Source organism: Anoplophora glabripennis, unplaced genomic scaffold, assembly GCF_000390285.2.
Source record: "Anoplophora glabripennis isolate ALB-LARVAE unplaced genomic scaffold, Agla_2.0 scaffold488, whole genome shotgun sequence".
NCBI classification, from domain to species: domain Eukaryota; kingdom Metazoa; phylum Arthropoda; class Insecta; order Coleoptera; family Cerambycidae; genus Anoplophora; species Anoplophora glabripennis.
The window spans coordinates 327,398-347,409 of record NW_019416825.1 but is presented as its reverse complement, the minus strand read 5'-3'; the positions used below and the strand labels follow the sequence as shown (position 1 = coordinate 347,409).

Below are 20,012 nucleotides of genomic sequence, written 5' to 3'. Positions count from 1 at the left end.
ATCGTTTAATTGTTTTGAAGGCAATAAAGTTAATCACAAGCGAGCACGAGCGAATACGTTTCCCACCCATCAACGTCATAGTTTTAATTCCAAATCTAAATTTAATCCAGGACAAAACTCATTAAATTGTTGAGAACACAATAGTAGACTTAATATAGACTTAAGTATATCTCATCGGTGACATAAAAATTTATTTTTATACCATCGTACTTGTAAGGAATTTCGAGGGAGATTATTATCTATGGGACAGTATTAACGGCACTTAAGGCAGTTTTTAACAAATCTATAAGGGAATGCGAGATCACATACATGTTTCTTTGGAGAATGTAACAAGAAGCCGAAGAAGATTAAGTCAGACATTGCGATACCTTAGGCAAGGTATCATTTTTTTTAATACAGCTAAGTCAAGTGGCGCACCAAAAAGAATTTAGCAACAGATATTTTCCATTTTTGAAAGAAGTCGTTGCGATATGTGAAAATCGTGATTTGGTTATTTGAAGGACACTCTGTATGAGGCGAGGTGAGGTTTCTGACGTACAAACGGCTTGAATAATTAGAAGTCTACGTCAGAACCAGATAAGACAAGAGATACAGTTACAATATTACCAAATAAGGTTCTTCTGCATGGTAGTCTTGGACATACTAATTGGATTTTTGAGTGATAAAAAAGTCAGTCGTCGTAGGTCATTACTACCATAATAAAATATCACTAGATTCACTATTTTTTATTAATTCACAAATTTAATCTGCTATCTGCTGTTTTGTTTACTGTATGTTGTTAAAAAATGGAGGAATTAAATGAAAACAATAATATAGTACTACTTTTTATTTTATTATAGCAAATGCTCAGAGTGGCCCAATTCGGTGTTCAAAATTATGAACATTTTGAATAACATTTGGTGTTATATTTCGAACTTCTCCTCGTATACGATTTTTCAATCCTTCGATAGTGTTTGGTCTTTCACATACACTTTACTTTTTAGATAACTCCACAAAAAAATCTAGTGGGGTTAAGTCAGGGAACCGTGGTGGCCATTCAAGCGGTCCTATCTGCCTGTCCATCGATTTGGGGAAACTTCATTAAGGTAATTTAATAAATAAGTCACATACCTGTTGACTACGGATTTCATTTTCGCATTCAATCATACCTAATTCAAATTTCAAATATCTGATTTTCGCTTAAAGGGGCAACTATTTTTCAAAATAATTTGACAAAGAATGAATTGGAGCTGCCATAAAACGATTCACGTTATAACTAAGGTATTCTGGCGAATTTTATGTGTTTATTGATGTGTTTTTTTTGGAGTAAGTTTAGAGTAAGTAGAAAAAGATTTTTTAAAGTACAGAAGAGACTACTTTTTAAATGGACGATAGCTTCATTTATTTATTTAATAATAGTAAAATAATTCAGAAATTTAAATTTTAATTAATATTTCGTTTAACAATAATTTTTGTGACATTTTTGTAAATTAAAAAAGTGTAAGTATAAAAGATGCATTTTTTCTGGGGTTCAGGGCTATTCTACGAATTCGTAAATATGCCCATTGTTATTTTTTCGTCGAGCTACTCCAGTTTAAAAAAAATAATAAGTTTCTACGATGAACAGAAGCCGAGATATTGCAAAATTTACAGCGCGCATCAGTTTGAACTTCGAAAAATTCAAGTCTTAATATTTATAAACAATTGCGCTACGATTTAAAAAAAAAACTTCTTATCTTCGCTCCTCTTGGTCGTAGAGGGTACTTTTATCCATTGTATCTATTTTCGGTGAGATAGCATAAATAGCAACAATGTTATTCAAATTGTTTATAAGCGAAAAAACGCACTGTTTTTTAATGCACAATTTGGGAATGTTAATGTCAAAAAAACGGTGATATTTTTTAATAGGTCATGACGTTTTCAGAATCATGTTTGGTTGAAAATTAACGCCTGTACAGAGGCTTAAAGTTCATAACTTTTGGAGCCTCCGTTATAAACAAATAGAATTGTGCGAAAACTATTGCACCTACAGCGCCCACTTTTGGAACACTTTTGAAGTATGACAAAACCCTCAACTTGTCGTAGGTTTTATAAAATTTTAACAATAAATGTGATAGTTATAAACTAATTAAAAAATGGGCACTTTTCTTGTTTTTTTGCAATAACGTATTTGTTTATTAACCGATTTTAATTTAACAAGTTTCATTTTGTAGATAATTTTACTCCCTAGACAGCTTGTCTTTGAGTCAATTTTCGCTAAAATTGATGGTTTTCCCTGCAAAGTGAAAAAACTGTTTTCCTCACTTATTTGTTTAAATAGAAAAGTTAGCTAATAAAAGTTTATGACTCACGAGATGAGAGATGTCTTGTATTAAGTTCCTTTAGACGATTTTACAATAATCTCGCGGATAGGACTTTTTTCGAGTAAAAATGTAATTTGCTTGGTCTAACTATGATTGTTTGAAATAGTCATCAGTACGACATAAATAATTTTTTACATTTTTTTGACTAAAAAGTAGGTACATATAACCTTATATCGCTGAATTCGTCTTTAGACTATTTATACTATAAAATATAGAGCGTCCTGTTAAAAAAAATGTCGGTAATGTCAAACAATCCTCAAAAAAATAGAAGACATTGCTGAAAAGTAACAATTTCTATTTACTAATTGGCCTGTTTCAGCGATTTTTTAAAATCTGCATTATTTTTTTCATTTCGCCGAGTGAAGCTCATAAAAAAATCCATCTCAAGATTTCAAAACTAGAATCTTCAATCAGGATTCTTCTTTTTTTTTGTCGATACGACCATTATTCACAAAGTTACAGCCTTTTCAAAATCACTAAAAAAATTTGAAAATTTTTCTGCTCTCTTCATCTGTTTGCCGAGTGAAGAGAGCTCAGCGCGCGTTTCGCCAATCACGTCGCTCTCGCTTCTGCTCTATCTACCGACAGGTCCTGGTGTCACCCGCTATCATCTCCATTACCGCAGGGCGCTAATCCACTTAGCGAGTCCCGTGCCGGCAAAAGTCAACAACGACGGCCGGCTGGCATTCGGTGACCTCGCGACAGGAAGATACACCTAGCAGGTACACCGCGTTGCGCCGCTGTTATTTCACCTGTGCCGATCGCGAGTCACCACAGCATACCCAGCGTTCGACTATCGCGGACTAGCCAAGCTCAGATCCCGCGCGCGGCAATCCACGGTGAAGCTCCACCAAGACGATCCGCTCCAGGTGCGAGCGTACCGATTAGATTAATTTTTACGAACGGAGGTTGAAGTAAACAACCGCGGTGTCCTCCGGGAGGTGTGCAATTTTCCGCGTCGTGGTCTCGATTTTTGACCACTCGCAGACCCAGAAGTGACAGTGTAGGGAATCTTTTGGTTCGTAGGATCGATCCTAAGGTGTAAGGTATCCAGTGGTAGTGGAAGATGCAGCATTGATGGCTTGGTTGTGGGTCGATGCGAATTTTTTTGTGTTGCTGCATCATAAAGTGAACCATAATTTTACTCAGTTCAGTTACGGGTAGTGGATTTGGTCTTCTCAAAAATGTGTTCTTCTGGGAGTTGTACCACCACCTTCCTCGAGTATGGCAAAGGTGAGATCAAGTTTTCTTCCTTGCTTCTCTTATCACATAAATATATTTCCATTGGCGGTTGAATTCTGCAAAGGACCCCTTTTAAGATATCGAAGAAATATGAAAATCAGGAACGAGTTTCATTGTATTGTATTGCAAAATAAAAAATGATTGGCATCAAATTGTTATACGAAAAAGAATTTTGCCTACAAAAAAATTACCCTAGGACAATTCCTGTAAAATTTGGAATGTGGGAATTAATTTTAATTCTGAACTACGCCAACGAAAAGTGGGAAAAACTCTTTTTCCAAAGGAAAAAGTTGAAACAAATTGAAGGAAATTGGAGCAGACTTCCAATAAAATGCAATTAAGTACAGAATAATATATTTTATATTCTGGATGCTATCAAACCTTATATCACTCGAGCTTTTAAGGGCAAATTAACAAAATAGTGTAATATTAAAAACAAAATATTAGCCCCTTATAATAAAAAAACAAATTCGGTTAGTCCGACTATGGTCGTAATTGTATTACCAAAGGAAGTAGACTATTTACAAGCAAGACAACTATATATTCTCACGCTTTTGAATTCTTTGCATTGAGTTTTTTTTAATTTAAAACTTATACAAATATAAACCACTGAACGAAAAGTGAATACTGTTTAAAAATATTTCAATTAATCGACTAATGATGCGCAAATATCTCAAACTTGGTGGCTTATTTCGATACTTACGACCATAGTCACACTTACTGCGGTTGAACCATAGCTGTTTCCACTTAATTTCATATTCCATGTCTGGAAAAACCAGCCACTTATATATAATATATTTCCATATTTATACAATAAATCGCAGAACTATTGTAACCAATTTCCCTATCAATGACAATAATTTTTAATTATTTGTTAATGCAAAAACATTTTTTGGCTACGAGTTTATGTATCTCCATGGGGTTTTCCTTGAACTTTTGTCACGTTGGTATCATCAAGAAGTGAAATAACAGTAATCATTAATCAAGAAAAGTAATCGATAAACGTAAACAGGAAAAAATATATTATTTTGTGCAGCTGTAAATTTGATTGGCGTTAAATTGCATATTTCTAAATTTGATTCTATCCCCTCCAAGTTTGTATAAGCAACGTTTAATATTTTATTGAAAAAAAATCCGTGAAATGAAAAGTTTAACGATCAGCCACACATTTATTTTGTTTATTTATTTATATAGCCAATGTCAGTCCAGCGAGCAGAACGAATTCTATTTTTATGTGGTGGACCAGAAAGTATACGTGGGTACAATGACGGACTAATAAATGGCTTGATATTAGTCGAATAGAAACCAGTCTTTGCCGTTTTAGGCAAATAATATAGCAAAGAAGCATAAATTTATGAAGCAGTTACATAATTATGCTTTTAAAATTGGAATAAACCAACCGAACTGACAAAGCACGGAAAGATTTTGCAGTAAATTTCGGTAGTCTAATCCTTATCTATCAGCGAGGTTGTTGCTACCGTAGTTGCAGAATACGGTTTCTAGAATCGAAAAAAACTGTTGGAATAATACAGGTATAAAAAAATAAACTGGGTTTTTATGACGGAGATAATCCCAGGGGATTTGGAATATTTTTTCAGTCACTCCTCGGCAAATATGTTTACAATCCTTATAAAATTCGACTTGCAATATCAAGCGAATTACTAAGCTTTCTCATCATAAAAATACTAAATATTCACTAGGTTCGCTCTTATTTCTGTGCAAATACGAAAAATATGTTGTTTAATAAACAAATTAATAATTGTAATAAGATTTCAGATAAGATAAGGCGCTAGCAGTTAACTGAACAAATTGTAGTTTTGTTGTCATAGGACATGCGCACTAATATTTGCGCCATACAGAGAGCTTAACACTATTTTTAACTTTAATTTTTTTATTGGTATTATTGTTTTTATAGTCACATGGACGCTGACTATAATTTCATAGTTTATTTGTCATTCTTGTTATTATACAAGTTATCTGAACCGAGATCTACACATATTTAAAATATTCGGTATGACCACGGAAGCATAGTAGCAACATTAGATCATATAGAAACAAAAAAATAATAAAATGTAAATGTATTAAAGTATAAACAGCAAGATCTAATTGATGTAAATCTCTAATCGAGTATTTTTCAGAACACCACACTTGAAAACACGCGTTGTAAAAAATGTAAGTTAACTCCACGTTTCGGTTATTTGTAGGCTTTTATAATAACCGCCCATAAAAGTTTAACTACTCGAATGTCACAATATTTTTATATCGAAGGTGGTAAACAATACCTTAATCGCATATTCGACGGTAATTTGCTTTTTTAAGAACGGTGACAAATAACAACGGGTAAATTTTACTTTCAATAACCATTCTTAGGCTGTGTATACACGTAAATACTTTAAGTGTCGAGAAAATGTTCTGCGTCACCGCTACTTTTCCTGACATCGCCTTAAATGTAAGAAATATCCCTACGTTTGTTCTTGAGTAGACACTTGACATTTTACGTGTACGCACAGCTTTAGAAATCGCCGCACACCACTCTAGAATCTAGATCCACCGCCACATCATATAGCAAAAACATCATCCAGGTGGAAACTTTTAATTGAGATTGATCAGGCAGACCATTCAAGGTAGCGTGATTAAGAAATTCCGAACAAAAAACAACCTCTGAATACACTTTGTTGTTTATCTAGTGTAGTAGTGCTAGTAAGTATGTTAATATTTAAGAAATTTACGTTTTATTGTTATTATACACAACGACACCGAAATCACTCCGATCAGATCGCCCCTTCGCTCAGCGACGGAACATTGTATTTTTAAACGCATTGCGGGAACTTATTGTTAGACATTCCACCCTATACATTCGATGTATCCTGTTCCGTCGGCCACACAATAAGAGGGTGTAATTTTACGATAGAGCGATCTTCTATTTGTACACTTGCTGAAACGGGTGGAGAAGGTCACCAGATACACGGAACGATATTTCCTGTATCGTTACATTTCATGTGCAGTCATCGTTTGATGGGTTAACACGAAAATTAAATATTCGTTTTTTTTTGGGTCATCCTACTATGTACGTTTTCAGCCACGAAATTTGAATAATTCTAAATATTTCGAATTTTCAGCTCCAAGAACGGCGGTGACAACATTTTTAAAATTATGGCGATGTTTCGCATGGTACTAGCTATGTTCTGTACACATTTAGTTTCGCTCAACTCACTCGGTTTCAAAAATACAATACCTATGTACGTTTTCAGCCACGAAATTTGAATAATTCTACATTTACTCGGTTTCAAAAATACAATACCTATCTATGTACGTTTTCAGACACAAAATTTGAATAATTCCACATTTAGTTTCGCGCAACTCGCTCGGTTTCAAAAATACAATACCTATGTACGTTTTCAGCGGATTTTTTTGTTTTAGGTAAACAACGCGTTGCCGTTTGATAAGATAAACAAGACGACCGCAATATAATAATTATGGTAATAAAAGTAAGTCTGTTTGCGGAGGGATGTTAGGGACTTGTCTAGGCCGTATCAATGTCGAGATATTGTCTGAGGTTATTTATTTACGGTGCTGTCCAAAGACAAGAAGAGAAACGTATGTGGTACATACAGATTTATAATTTAATCTCTGGGTGTGCACTATGGATTTTAGTGGCTGTTTTTTGTTTCATACGTTTACGGTTCGCATTAAAATTAGCTGTTTCCTAACTGTCACTGTCACCAGCAACTGTGACATCAAACAACGGCGTATGCATTGTTGACAAATCTCATAATTTAAAGGAAATGTTATTAAAAACAAAATTATTTCGACACATGCAAACACACTTTTGGTGTGAGTTATATCTTAATTGCCACTGCTGCTGAATATCTCCTAGCAAAAGTTACCGTCCTGCAGAGTTTTTTTGTTCATCAACAATACAGCGAATGGATGCTGCGCATTTGAAAAGTGTTTGCACAGAAACCTATAAATCCACCTGGGCTTTGTAGAACGCTCTGTTATTTTCTTGCAGCGTTTGACGTAAATCAAGTTAATGGAACCGATCCGGCAAGTTTCTCTTTTACCATACAGACTAAAGAAATGTTGCTTCGATTAGGATCGAATCTCCCATCGTACACATATTAATGCGTTTGGCACATAAACGTACAAAATGTACAACTTTATTACCGGCAATACCTGTCTCGTAAACCGCGGATGCATCTGTGGGCCGCCATAACTCGCGTTTGATTACTTTTTGCTTGGTTAAATCAACGATAGACAAGTTAACTCTACAGCAATTGTTATTTGCCAGATGCTTCGGCCTTAGTAAGTGCACAGAAAAAAAAATTTAAACATAAAAAGGTGAAATTAGAACCATAATAATACATTAATTTTTTACAAGGAATTTTTTCTGTAAACTCACACTTTGAGACCGCGTTGTTATTCTAGACGCAACAGTTACCATAGTAACAAATTGTCGGTACGAAAACGATGTGCATAAACACGTTCGTTTTATGACAATGCTAATTGTGTTTCATAGAAACATGCGGTTGCGGCGCCGATTAATTTGGTTTCTTTCCCGAAGACCGAGGTGCAACTATTCGAGGCATTAACTTCGAAACTTTCCCGATCCGAATGTAAATAATCCGCGAAAAAATAGTTGCACTTTACATAATCTGCCGAGCCGCCATTGCCAAGGCCACGTTGATTCCTGTTGTTGTTGCTCTGTCTCGACTCGACATCGCTCCGCGAGAGCAGCGTGTTTGTCGCAGCGGAGCAGTGGATAACAGTGTTGCCAGACCTGGCTTTTTTGAAATCGTTAAATTTGAATATCTGACCGTAATTGAGTATTTTTCAAACAAAGTAGGTATGGTGTCTCTTGTGTAATTTTACCGTCTATAAAGTTAGCATTGCAAGTTATAAGTTAACTTTGTAATAGTTACATTACGTGCACCATATTGCTTATATTCGAGATAAATAAAGATATAAAATACACTTCGTAATTCTTTTCTACTGTTTCGCAGTCGCACTAGATAATAAAATGTATCTGATCATTTATTCAAGGCAATCGGAACGGTTAAAGTAGATATGGGTACACTTTCGTCTTTTCCGTCCTAAAAAATTCATCTGGCAACGCTGGTCGGGTAGGTCTTACGTAACGCGATATTGGTTTCAGTTTGCGGAGCTAGTGGACCAGTTTGTTTGCAATTTCTGCATAGCAAATCGGACTGACATTCCCAATGCACGATTTAATGAGTTATTCTGTACCTGGGAATGTTATAATCTGGGTTGTTTGGGAATTTGGCGTTTGAAGAGGGTTAGAAATGGATTTTACGACTCGTTTACCGATAGAATAGTTAAAACCAGAACCGAGTAGTGTTTGGTATTCAGACGTAACGTTTTTTTAAATCACATTTAAAAGGATGAGGAATAAGTACTTCAAACAACAATTAAAAATCATCGCGGTAATTTATTATTTATGATGAACGAATGAGAACTTTGTGTTTTTTCATTCAAAGGATGATCAAAATCTAAATAAATCAAATCCGAGGGGAAGATCGCTTCAGGAGTGCTACGGAGCCATCGTAAGATGTGTTCGAACGTCTCCCCTTACGGTCCAAAATTTCTTATTGTAATGTAGACATATAAAACATTATATTGTTATGCAAATATCACCAATTTTCTCAATTCAAAACATTGTAAAAATTTTTTAAGTATCTTTGCGAGCACGTTGATACGTTTATGACCTACTAATAGATTGGACCAAAATCAGCCATGCTACGTGGCCAATACAACAACTACAAATGATATTTTCTAAACTATAATAGTTAGATTTTAAACGAACTCAGACAGAACTTCACGATGTTCTTTGACTTGTTTCTGTTCGTAAACCGTAACTGCCCCCCCGGTAGAGCCAAATTGCTGCCGTAAGCAGTTGCCTGACTGAACGTTTTGGCTTTTTTTTTCGTTATGCAATACCACGGGAGGTCTGTTAGGCACGTAGGCGAAAGAGCGGGTAAAATCCTCCGGACTGGTTCTGTGTGTTCGAGATTTTACAGCGTTGCCAATTTTAAGAGAAAATTTCCCCAAGTCGGCATATTTTTCCCTAGATTAATTTATCTAGTGGTCTAGTGGTTTTAAAATTGGTTTAAGAGATAATTAGAGATCAGGGGAAAACGAGGAATCACTATCGTTGGAAATGAATTGGCGACAAATTGAGAACAAACAATATTGTTTGAGGTACTGAAAATAATAGACGATGAAATGAAGGTTTACCAAAAATTCAGAAAACTTGTTGGAGCATCTGCTATATTTACGTTTCAATCGCTGCAGGCTGGAGGGTAGAAATAATTGGCTAACAGTAAAATAAAATACAGTGTTTATACACAACGATATCCGACGGTGCTACAGCGGACCACCAGGACCGTTGGGTGAATGAAAAACCACTCTAAATCAGAATGTTTACTGTCGAGGATGTGATTCTTTTTTTAGACATATGTGCTTATTTCACTGGACAAAGACTAAAATATCGTCCCACGTAAAATTCGCGTGAAAAGGGAAATTGCCAACGTTGAAAATAGAAATAACAAACAATGGCGTACGCAGTACTTAATCCTGCAATTTTTTATTCCGATTTTATAGTTGCTGATGTCAGGAACGTAATAAAGACCCCCACACGGGAAGATAATTGTCTGGTCAGAACGTTTTACGGGCTTAGCATAGAGTTGAAAACATTGTACGTTATTTATACAGAGTGTAAGTTTGGACGGGGGTCAAATCTATACTCTTATCTATCAACCTAGAAAGATTCGCTCCTAGCAGATTTGTTACACCAAAAAGAAAACCAATATTATAGTTCAATCGAACAACGAAGAAATTCACGTTTGTATTTCGTAGTAAGTAACTGTGAATAAATAGTAATTAACAGATTAGCTCTTAATGTTGATACAAATTGGTGTTTACAAAAATTATAGCGGTTGAAGAAAAAACATCTTTAAGTTTTTTGTAGTACGATTTATTAATACAGTTTTAATTGAAGGTCGCGCTTTGAGGTTTTTTCTAATTGGAAGCACCGAAGTGAGTAAATCGTATATTTTTTTCGTTACTTTAATTCTAATTCTTCGATTACATCTCAATGATTAAAAACGGGAGAACGCAATTTAATTTTCGTTGATTTCGTTTGACAAGAGCACCGTATCCAAAAACAATCCCAAAATTGGTAACAAACAACAAAAATTTTTTAAACAAATTCAAGTAAAACAACTATTTTTTGAAGTAATATTTTTTCAACTCTAAGCACATATGAAAAGTCCCCACAATGACTAGAAATTGAACAAAATTTTGTAACACTATCGCCTCTACATGCTGTGAGACTGGTTACCTTTATTTATTTGTCAGCTAATATTACATGCAATCGAAATCTATTTGTTGGTACTTTCATACAGATTTTTGCCTCATTATAGTCTTTCCCATATCTTTTAATAACGAATATAAACCTATCAATCATTTCTTTCCACGGCAAATCAGTATTTTCGGGCAGATAATACACCGATAAAGTGTTTTTGTGACGTGTTGTATTTTGCACAGTCCCGCTAATGTGTCTAAAAAATAGTTATGCGTATTTGCCGAACTGTCTCATTTGTTCAATTTGAATATCTGCCATGTAACAATGTAACTATTGCTCTATTTGTTCTATTCACTTAAGTAATTAGTTTATATTTCCAAGTGTATTTATAGAAATATATTTACTCAGTATTGTGTGATTTGCATCTACTCATAAAAAGTTGTCAGTTATATGTATTGCTGTTTAAGTTATCTAATCAATTAAAAATCTACAAAGTCATTTAATTACGCTGTGTGACGTAGATATGGTTTTTCTTTGCGTAGGTTTACGCTTTTTTTCCATCTGGCTCTGCCCCTACATTTGCATTGATCTGTAGAGGAATTTATAATATTTACATACCGTTTCAACGCTCGTCGGTACGGTTTACTCCAATTTTTTGTAAATTTCAACCTTCAGTTAATGAGTTCAACCGACTGGAATAGGAAAAACCTGCGTATTGCTAAATTAGGACGCCGATAAATGGACCAGAAGCTAAATAAATTATACCGACGACCTTGTACGTCAAAATATATATTGAAATTTATATTCATTTCATCTTTAAACGCCTGTTACGGTTGACAAAGCGCTGAAAAAAATTGATAGAATTCATATTTTTAAATAAACGGTCGAGTTAGTTAATAAACCGTGTGGTTAATTAGTTCCAACTATTGGTTAATTAAAACAACAAAAAAATGACCGGAAAACGATAATGTAACAAGCACAACGAAATTCTTGTCGTTAGAAATGAGAAATATTACAGAATATTAATAGAAAAAGGATAGGTCGTCGCTGTTTGGGCGTCTCGTGACTAAAAAATGTTTTTTGTTTGCAATTTCAGAAAAGATCTCGATAGCGCGAGAATATTTGCACTCTTGCCAAACCGTTGCTATAAAGACTTTATTTTTATCACCATGTTTTTGTGAGGAACATAAGATACAATCAGAAATAATTTATTAAATACTAAAAACCGTTGTTTCAACAAGGTCTGACATATAAAACAATTAAAGCTCACGAGGTCAATAGTAAAATCTAAAACCAATAGCAAAATTTATTATAAAACATGCTTTTGTTTCAATAACAATAACGTTGACGTTTATCGTCAGTCAAATAAATATGAATTTGACACTTGCAGAGAAGTGATGTACGAATCTTTAAGCAAAGTGTTTGTTACCGTTAGAAATCTACTCTTAGTACTAGAAAACTGTGCGATAGACATCTCTTCTAGAAGATGTATCTCGAAGTTGCTCTTGAGACTACCCCCAAGCTTTTTCCCCGCGTATCGCTTGGTGATAAGCACGATGGTGATCGAAAGAAACAGGAAAGTGAGAAAATCGAAGAAAACAATGTTAGAATACAGCAGTGATTCGTCAGAAGGAGAGTTTGAAGCACCTAATTCGCCTAAAAATAAGTACGACTGCTGCAAGTACTGCCACAAACTTTTTCATGCTGATGTAGAAGACAAAAGTAGTCCTAGTGACTTAAATGATGATTCTATGCAAGTAACATCGTCGATAGATCCATTAGTTAGATCTGTACCTGAAGGGAGCGCTTATAATTTAAATAAAATAGTACTTACCCCACCTATGAGGAAAATCAGTATAGTTGACTTGACTGGAGCGAGGTTACGACCCATTCAAACTCCACTATTCCCCAGCGCTCTTGAAAAAACACCAAACGTTCCAGAACACCCCGCCTTGACGCCTCCATTGAGAAAAATTACCACAGACCAGCTGTTGTCCGTAAAATTGAGACCTTCTCAGAGGATCCCCAGGACTCCCGACGTCCAGGATATGCTGAACGTCTTGAAAATAAGGTACTCTGCAATGCACTCTCCTATGACCAGCGATAACGACGGTTTCAGTACCGACGATGCTAGTGCAAGTTTCGTAGATCAACATGAAGAAAAGAATCCTTATTTGTTCTATAAAAAGTGCCCTGGTTACGTGTGTTAATTTCAACCTGAAATAATAGAAAATACGTATTAAATAAGTCTCAGACCAAGCTTGACTAGTCTGTGTTGTAATATATTTTTAATAGAAAATGATTAAACCAATATAACTAACCCCTGACATTCAGTGCTATATAAAATTATGCATGTATTTATAATTCGTTGATTAAATGTGTATTCTTCTCGGCAATCGTGAGAAATTTTGCGCCTTCAAGGTTGAGAAGATCCGTATATTTTATGTAAAAATCCGTCCGACTTGTTACATCTCATCTATTGTAGTAAACATTTCCTCGAATGTCCCAGCTGCACCTGTGCTCGAGCGACTACAATTCGCGATTTATTACGGTGATTCACAAATGAAAATAAAATCTTCACACTTTGATTGGACGTATAGGTACATTTTAATGCTTTCCAATGAGATGTGCCGCTTGTAAACAATAATTAATTAAAAATGATTCAGTAGCTCTTTGCGGATACAAATAATATAAATTTTAGATTATCACAGGCATGTAATTTGTTTACTGACTGCACTGCAGTCGTAACGCATCCCACGTCAAAATTTAATCCACTCGCAGTAATTTTCCACAATTTGGTGATGTCGGCATGTTCGTCAGAGGATCCGTTACATTTAGACTCAATTGCAACTGTAAAAATTTGAATTGCTGAGCGTAATTGTCTAACAGAACCAGTTTGGGGCGATTTATAAACAAGGATCTGTATTTGTTCATATACAATTTAAAGAGACGTAGAAAATAAAAGTTCCACCTTCCAGTTTAGAATCGCTGGTTTGACCCGAGGAAAAAAGACCTGACAAATTTATGAATGGACTCATTAGCAATAAAAAACGATTTAGTTCTAACACAGATGTTAATTTTTCCAAAAAAAAATAACATGAACAGGTTTAAGTAACTGGAAATTATTGTAATGATTTTGGTCGTTTCATTTTTATTCAAATTCAATGTATGCTAATGTACTGATGAGACTGGAAGACATAAAACAAGTCACAGTGCTTCAGTTGAAAGAAGAAGAAGACCCTATGAAGTATAAGCGTGCCACTTTTTCCGTAGAATTAACTCAGGAATCACTCCTTTCATTAACGGAACGTACTTAAACACTACCCTAAAAGAACGATTCTGTTTAAAGTTAAGTAAACAATGTAGCCTACATTTGAACCTTGTGGGACACCCCGCGATCAGCTGTACTTTCAAATATTTGTTTCTGTATACGTTACCTACAAACATATCAATCAATACACCAATTTTCGTCTGTAAAAACGGTTTCTCGAGTAGGTCCTTGCTTAAACTGACCACGCAGCTTCTAAGCCTTATCCCGCGGATAATATTCCATTTTAATTATATCGACCGCAAACGTTAATTACTGAAATTACCCAATAACTAATGCAGCAGTTTTTTTTTTCGTCGATCAAGGCCCCAGCGATTTGTCAAGATTTACTATCCATTAAGCTAGTTTAACCGTTATTATTAGGAATATATTATGGTGGCAATGCTAGTATTTTATCTCGGTAAGGTCAGTTCGCGCAGAAAAATCCAACGTTGCGATATCTCGCTCTAATTGCGGAGGAGAAAATTGATCTTAATGGGTTCTGAATGCGGCAAATGATTATTATGTCTGGTATTGATGTTATTTTTTTCATAAATTACGAAATTAGTTACAATTATCAATTAAGGATAATAGATAATAACGCAAATTTATTCTCCGTGTTAACAAATAGTCGGTTGTTCAGGATGGGGATGTTAAAATAAATAATAACGAAAACCAAAATCAATGAACTGCTAATAGTCCAGTTACTCAGGGTTTTTACCTCCGAATTCTTTATAACTGAACCGATTGACGTGAAATTTTGACTGAATGTGGGGAATGTTTCAAGGAACAAATCTTATATAGTGTCGAAATGTGCTTTTGCCCTGGGGGGTGGTTTCCACCCCTTTTTAGGGGTGGAAATTTTTACGCCCAAAATAACCACTGGAATCGATAGAGGACTCAATTTTAAGTAACAAATGTTATATACAAATTTTTGGATAATCCAATACTTTCCGAGTAATTCGTCATTGAAAATGTTATTTTTTTACTGAAAAAGTGCTTGTTTTCGAACAGTTTTTTGCAAATAACTCTGGATTTAACGAAAAAGTTGTAATGAACAAAAAGAAAGGTAATAAAAAAACAAATCTAATGGCATAGCTATATGTTAGCTAAAAACTAAATTGGAACCAGTTAACGTTAAATAATGCCAGAACCATAAATATTAGGAAAAAAACTGTTTTAAAGTACTTTGAAAAACCTCTAAAATGAGCTGTTTTAAGTCTTTAGAATCAAAATTAACGGAAATATGATCGAAATAACATGATAGTCTCATTTTTTTTAAGAAAAAATTAAAAAACAAATCAGTGCCTTTGGCAACAGAATCAAAATTAAATGCAATCCATTTACAGATTTCTTCATTTATGTTCTAAGAATATGTTCTGGGTCTTTGGCTCACTTACAAAGTATGATTTCGAAAAAAATTTTTGGAAATGTTAATTTTTAACTTAAAAATTTAGGTCAAACAAGAATTTTTAAGCATTTAGATCTTTTTTGTATATATAGGTACGTAATTCGACATGTGGAACATGCTCCAGCGACAACTGCCTAAATTCACCTCCAATCATCGAAGTGAATAGCAGTGACGACGAATAATCATTTACATTGAATTATAATGTTTTTTGTATTTTATATTATTAAAAAATAAATAAAAATTTATAAAATAATCTTAATTTTGTGTGTGTATATATATAAATGTAAGGGGTAATTTTTAAGGGTTGAAAAGTTGCAATCAATTCAAAATTATTTTATAAGAAGGGAATAAATGTTTATTTAATACGAATGCACATTTAAAATGTTTCTACTGTCAATAATATTTTTTCATTTTATTTTCGAAAGAGGGGGTATTTTTCAAGGGCTGAAAAGTTGCAATCGATAAAAAAGATTTTTTAGTCAAGAAATCAATTTTAATTTGATAAAAATGTATGATTAAAACGTTTGAAATTGCAAAAAACCTTTTTTACATTATTTTCATCCAAAGGGGTGATTTTTAAAGGGTTTTCCGGGTTGAAAATTTGGGATACACCAAGTTTCATATTATATAGCACATGAAATTACTCATACTGCATAAATAAAAAAGATTTGATTACATAAAATGCTTAAATTTATATTTTTTTCCAATAAGGGGTGGTTTTCACCCCTTAAGAACAAAAAGCACACCCAGCGCATATATAAGTTTTGAAGTGGGGGGTGAGATGAGCCTAATTCTAAATTTTGAGAAAAATCGATGCAGTTATAATAAATTCGGAGGTATTACTATATTTTCAGTTACAGTAACTGGGCTAATTAATTTCTATCGAAACGACGTGTAAATCCACAACACCGCGATTGGTTGTTCCTTGAACCACGATTACTGAAAAACTAGTGTGACGTTAAGTTGACATATCTGTCTGAAAATTCAAAATTGTCCGTGATCGACATTTCCTCTTCAATATTCCAAAATGCATAGGTATATTTCGACAGATCCGCCCTAGTCTATAAGAGGCAATAAGAAAATGTAGTTATTTTATTGTTTTACATTATAATAGGAAAAGATGTTAAACAATATTTGACGGCCAATTGTTTTAATTTTTACATAAAGAAAAAATATTATAATCCATGGTTATTATTTTTTTATCTGAAGATGGGAAAAAATAATCCCGAAACGATCGTAATAAATTTTTTTTATAAAAAAATTCTTTTACGACAAATTATTTAATTGTGACCTGTTCCCCCAGTAAATTAATTATTATTTTGGAAGTTCAACAAATATTGATTGTTTTTTCTCAAAAGCCAAGATGTAAAAAATTACTCTTACGCAGCATTTTTTTGTAAGCAGTTTTAAGTAAAAACACACATACCTGGTAAAATTTATTCTTGGAATTGGAAATGTTTGCGGAAAACGTTCAGTGTCGATTTTCTAGTCGCATCAAGGGCATCACGGAGATAGGTATAAATTGTAATCAATAACACAATATTATTAAATTTTACTACAATAAATTTCAGGTCACTATTGAAATAAAATAATTATAATTTAAAAACATTAAACAATTAAGTATTTATCATAAAATTAAAACTTGCATTTCACAACCAAATAAACTTTAATTGCCAACTACTAATATTACGTTCATTGTTAAAAAAAAAGCAACTAGATATCTTAAAATATTATGTAAGTATATAAGCCATATCATGGAAACATTGTATCGGAGGCCGCGTTGGCTTAGCGGCTTGCGCGTCGGCCTACTAATACAGAGGTTCTGGGTTCGATCCCTGGTACAGGTATGGTTTTTTTTCAATTAATATTAATTTCAAATGCCACTATTCGTCGTCCACATTTCTCGGCATCAGTTCTGTTTAGGAAGTAAATATTCCTCACTGCGCGGCGTTGCCAAAAATAATTCCTAACAGCGTTGTCAAATATCTGTTGATAAGGCCGCTAAATTCCTTGTTCTATTTCCGTCAGAAATCTTATTAAAATCGTGCAATATAAAATACAGCTGATAAATTAAGGAAAATTCAATAGAACTAAAATACGGTGTTATTTGCGTAATTAAAGTAAAATTAAAGATGAAGCTCTGGTAGTCCAATTAAATGGGTTTTTAAATCGCAATTTTGGTCAACTTGCATGAATTTTTTGTATAAGTGAGTTTGAGGTAATGTAGTAACAATAAATAAGTAATTATTTTTCAACTCCCAAGCAGGGGTGAAAAAATATTAAATAATGTGTTATTTCAAGATAACTTAAAAGGGGTAAGACCTAGATAAAAAAATTTCTTATAAAATTTGCAGAGTATAAAATTCTACATAAAAATTAGTTTTTTTCTACTATTAAAATTAACGGAGTAAGGAGGCTAGAATTTATAGGATATGAGAAATTTTAAATCATAAGCACTTTTTTTCCAATTTACTCTAAAAATTATAAACTTTCTTTTTAGATAATTAGACATTTTTTTTAAATTAAAATGTTAACAATTTTAATTTTATCTAAATATCTCGCGTACGCGTAATGATAACAATTATTGATTATATTAAGGTCAACTCAACAGTTCACGTAGCCCTTATATTTCCCTGCAAAATGAGCCTTTGTGCGATTAAAAATCTTAAAAAGTAAGAAAGTTATCGTCAAAAAAATAAACACGTGTAACAAATTTATCTAATTTTTTTATTTAGATTTCTTCTTTAGACTCTTAAGTGTCGTTAGACCCTGTGAAATCTATCTAGTTATTTAAAGTATTAATTAATAAGAGTTGAAAAGTTGCAATCAATTCAAAATTATTTTATAAGAAGGGAATAAATGTTTATTTAATACGAATGCACATTTAAAATGTTTCTACTCTTTCAATAATATTTTTTCATTTTATTTTCGAAAGAAACGGTATTTTTCAAGGGTTGAAAAATTGCAATCGATAAAAAGATTTTTTAATCAAGAAATCAGTTTTAATTTGGTTAAAATGCATAACCAAAACGTTTCAAGTTGAAAACAATTTTTTTTTCATCCAAAGGGGTGGTTTTTAAAGGTTTTTCCGGGTTGAAAATTTGGGATACATTAAGTTTCATGTTAGATAGCACATGAAATTACTCATACTGCATAAATAAAAATGATTTGATTACATAAAACGCTTAAATTTGCATTTTTTCTTTTTTTTCCAATAAGGGGTGGTTTTCACCCCTTATTGGAGTGGATTCACCTAGCGCATATATAAGTTTTGAAGTGGGGGGTAAGATGAGCCTAATTCTAAATTTTGAGAAAAATCGATGCAGTTATAAAAAATTCGGAGGTATTACTATATTTTCAGCTACAGTAACTGCGCTATAAATAACAGTCCTCATTTGATTTCATTAACTTCTGACGATCTTTTTTTGAATTTGTTCCTTACATTCGTTTCTTCTTTTTCAGGTAAGATTCCACTCGGAGTCCTCGTATATACAGAAATAAACATACATCTTATAAATATGTTTGAATAAGTGATATTTCCTGATATTTTACAAGAAAATTCAGACGGCTATTAAAAACCAATTTATTAACACTTAGAAACACAAACCAGTCATTATTTTTTATAGCCATATTATCTGTATACGTTTTATTATCTTAGAATCTACAAGACGATTGCGAAATATCGTTTTTTACGCAAATAGTATGACAAGTGGGTGTGCCGCCAGGGGGGAATCTGATCACATGAAAAAAATAAACGATGTCGACGATACGAGATAAGAATTGAATTATCTGGACACAATTTGAGTGGAATGATTGTCTAAGGAGGTGTTTTCAAAACAATGAGATAGAGATACTGAATAATTTTAGATTAGCATTCTTAAACTTTGCCTTTTGACGATAATATTCCACTTGAGGTGATAGGTGGTAGTTGTTCCGTATTATTGACAATTAAAAAGCCTTGATTCTTATCAATCTTTTTTTTTTGGTCGACACCTGTGTTACTGAATCGAAACAATTTCTTTTTCTCGGTGTACGCAACATTCCTCATAACAGACAATTTGCATGAATTACTACTAATTACGTCCAATTAAGAATGGTGTTATTATATGATGAAAATGTGATATACATGATCATCAATGTTGTTTATTGTTAACCTTACCTTGAAGAGACCAAGATGCTACTTCTGTTCGGTTCGCGATATATGAAAACCTGGCGTTGGTCGATTATTACTATGCGTCTCTAGTAATGAACAGTATTTGTTGGGCGGTTGAATAATAATGAATCAAACAGATAGAAACATATACACTTTCCGCTGTTAACTGTAAACATTTATCATTATCTGTACGTAAGTCTTCGTTGAATTTCACGTTCAAGACATTGTAGTTG

The 20,012-nt window shown here is 33.5% G+C and overlaps 1 protein-coding gene across 2 annotated transcripts in view; it reads left to right on the top strand.

The window, feature by feature from the left end:
* LOC108911607 overlaps nucleotides 1–20,012 on the top strand; it is a 119,022-nt gene that overhangs the window by 21,321 nt on the left and 77,689 nt on the right. Inside the window, exon 1 of one of the 2 annotated variants that reach the window (XM_018716584.2) lies at nucleotides 3,397–3,575. The exons of the other annotated variant lie outside the window; for it this stretch is intronic. Within the exon in view, the coding sequence (XP_018572100.1) occupies nucleotides 3,527–3,575 (49 nt within the window). The 5' untranslated portion in view covers nucleotides 3,397–3,526. Of the gene's footprint in view, nucleotides 1–3,396; nucleotides 3,576–20,012 lie in introns of those variants that run through there. 2 annotated transcript variants of the gene reach the window in all.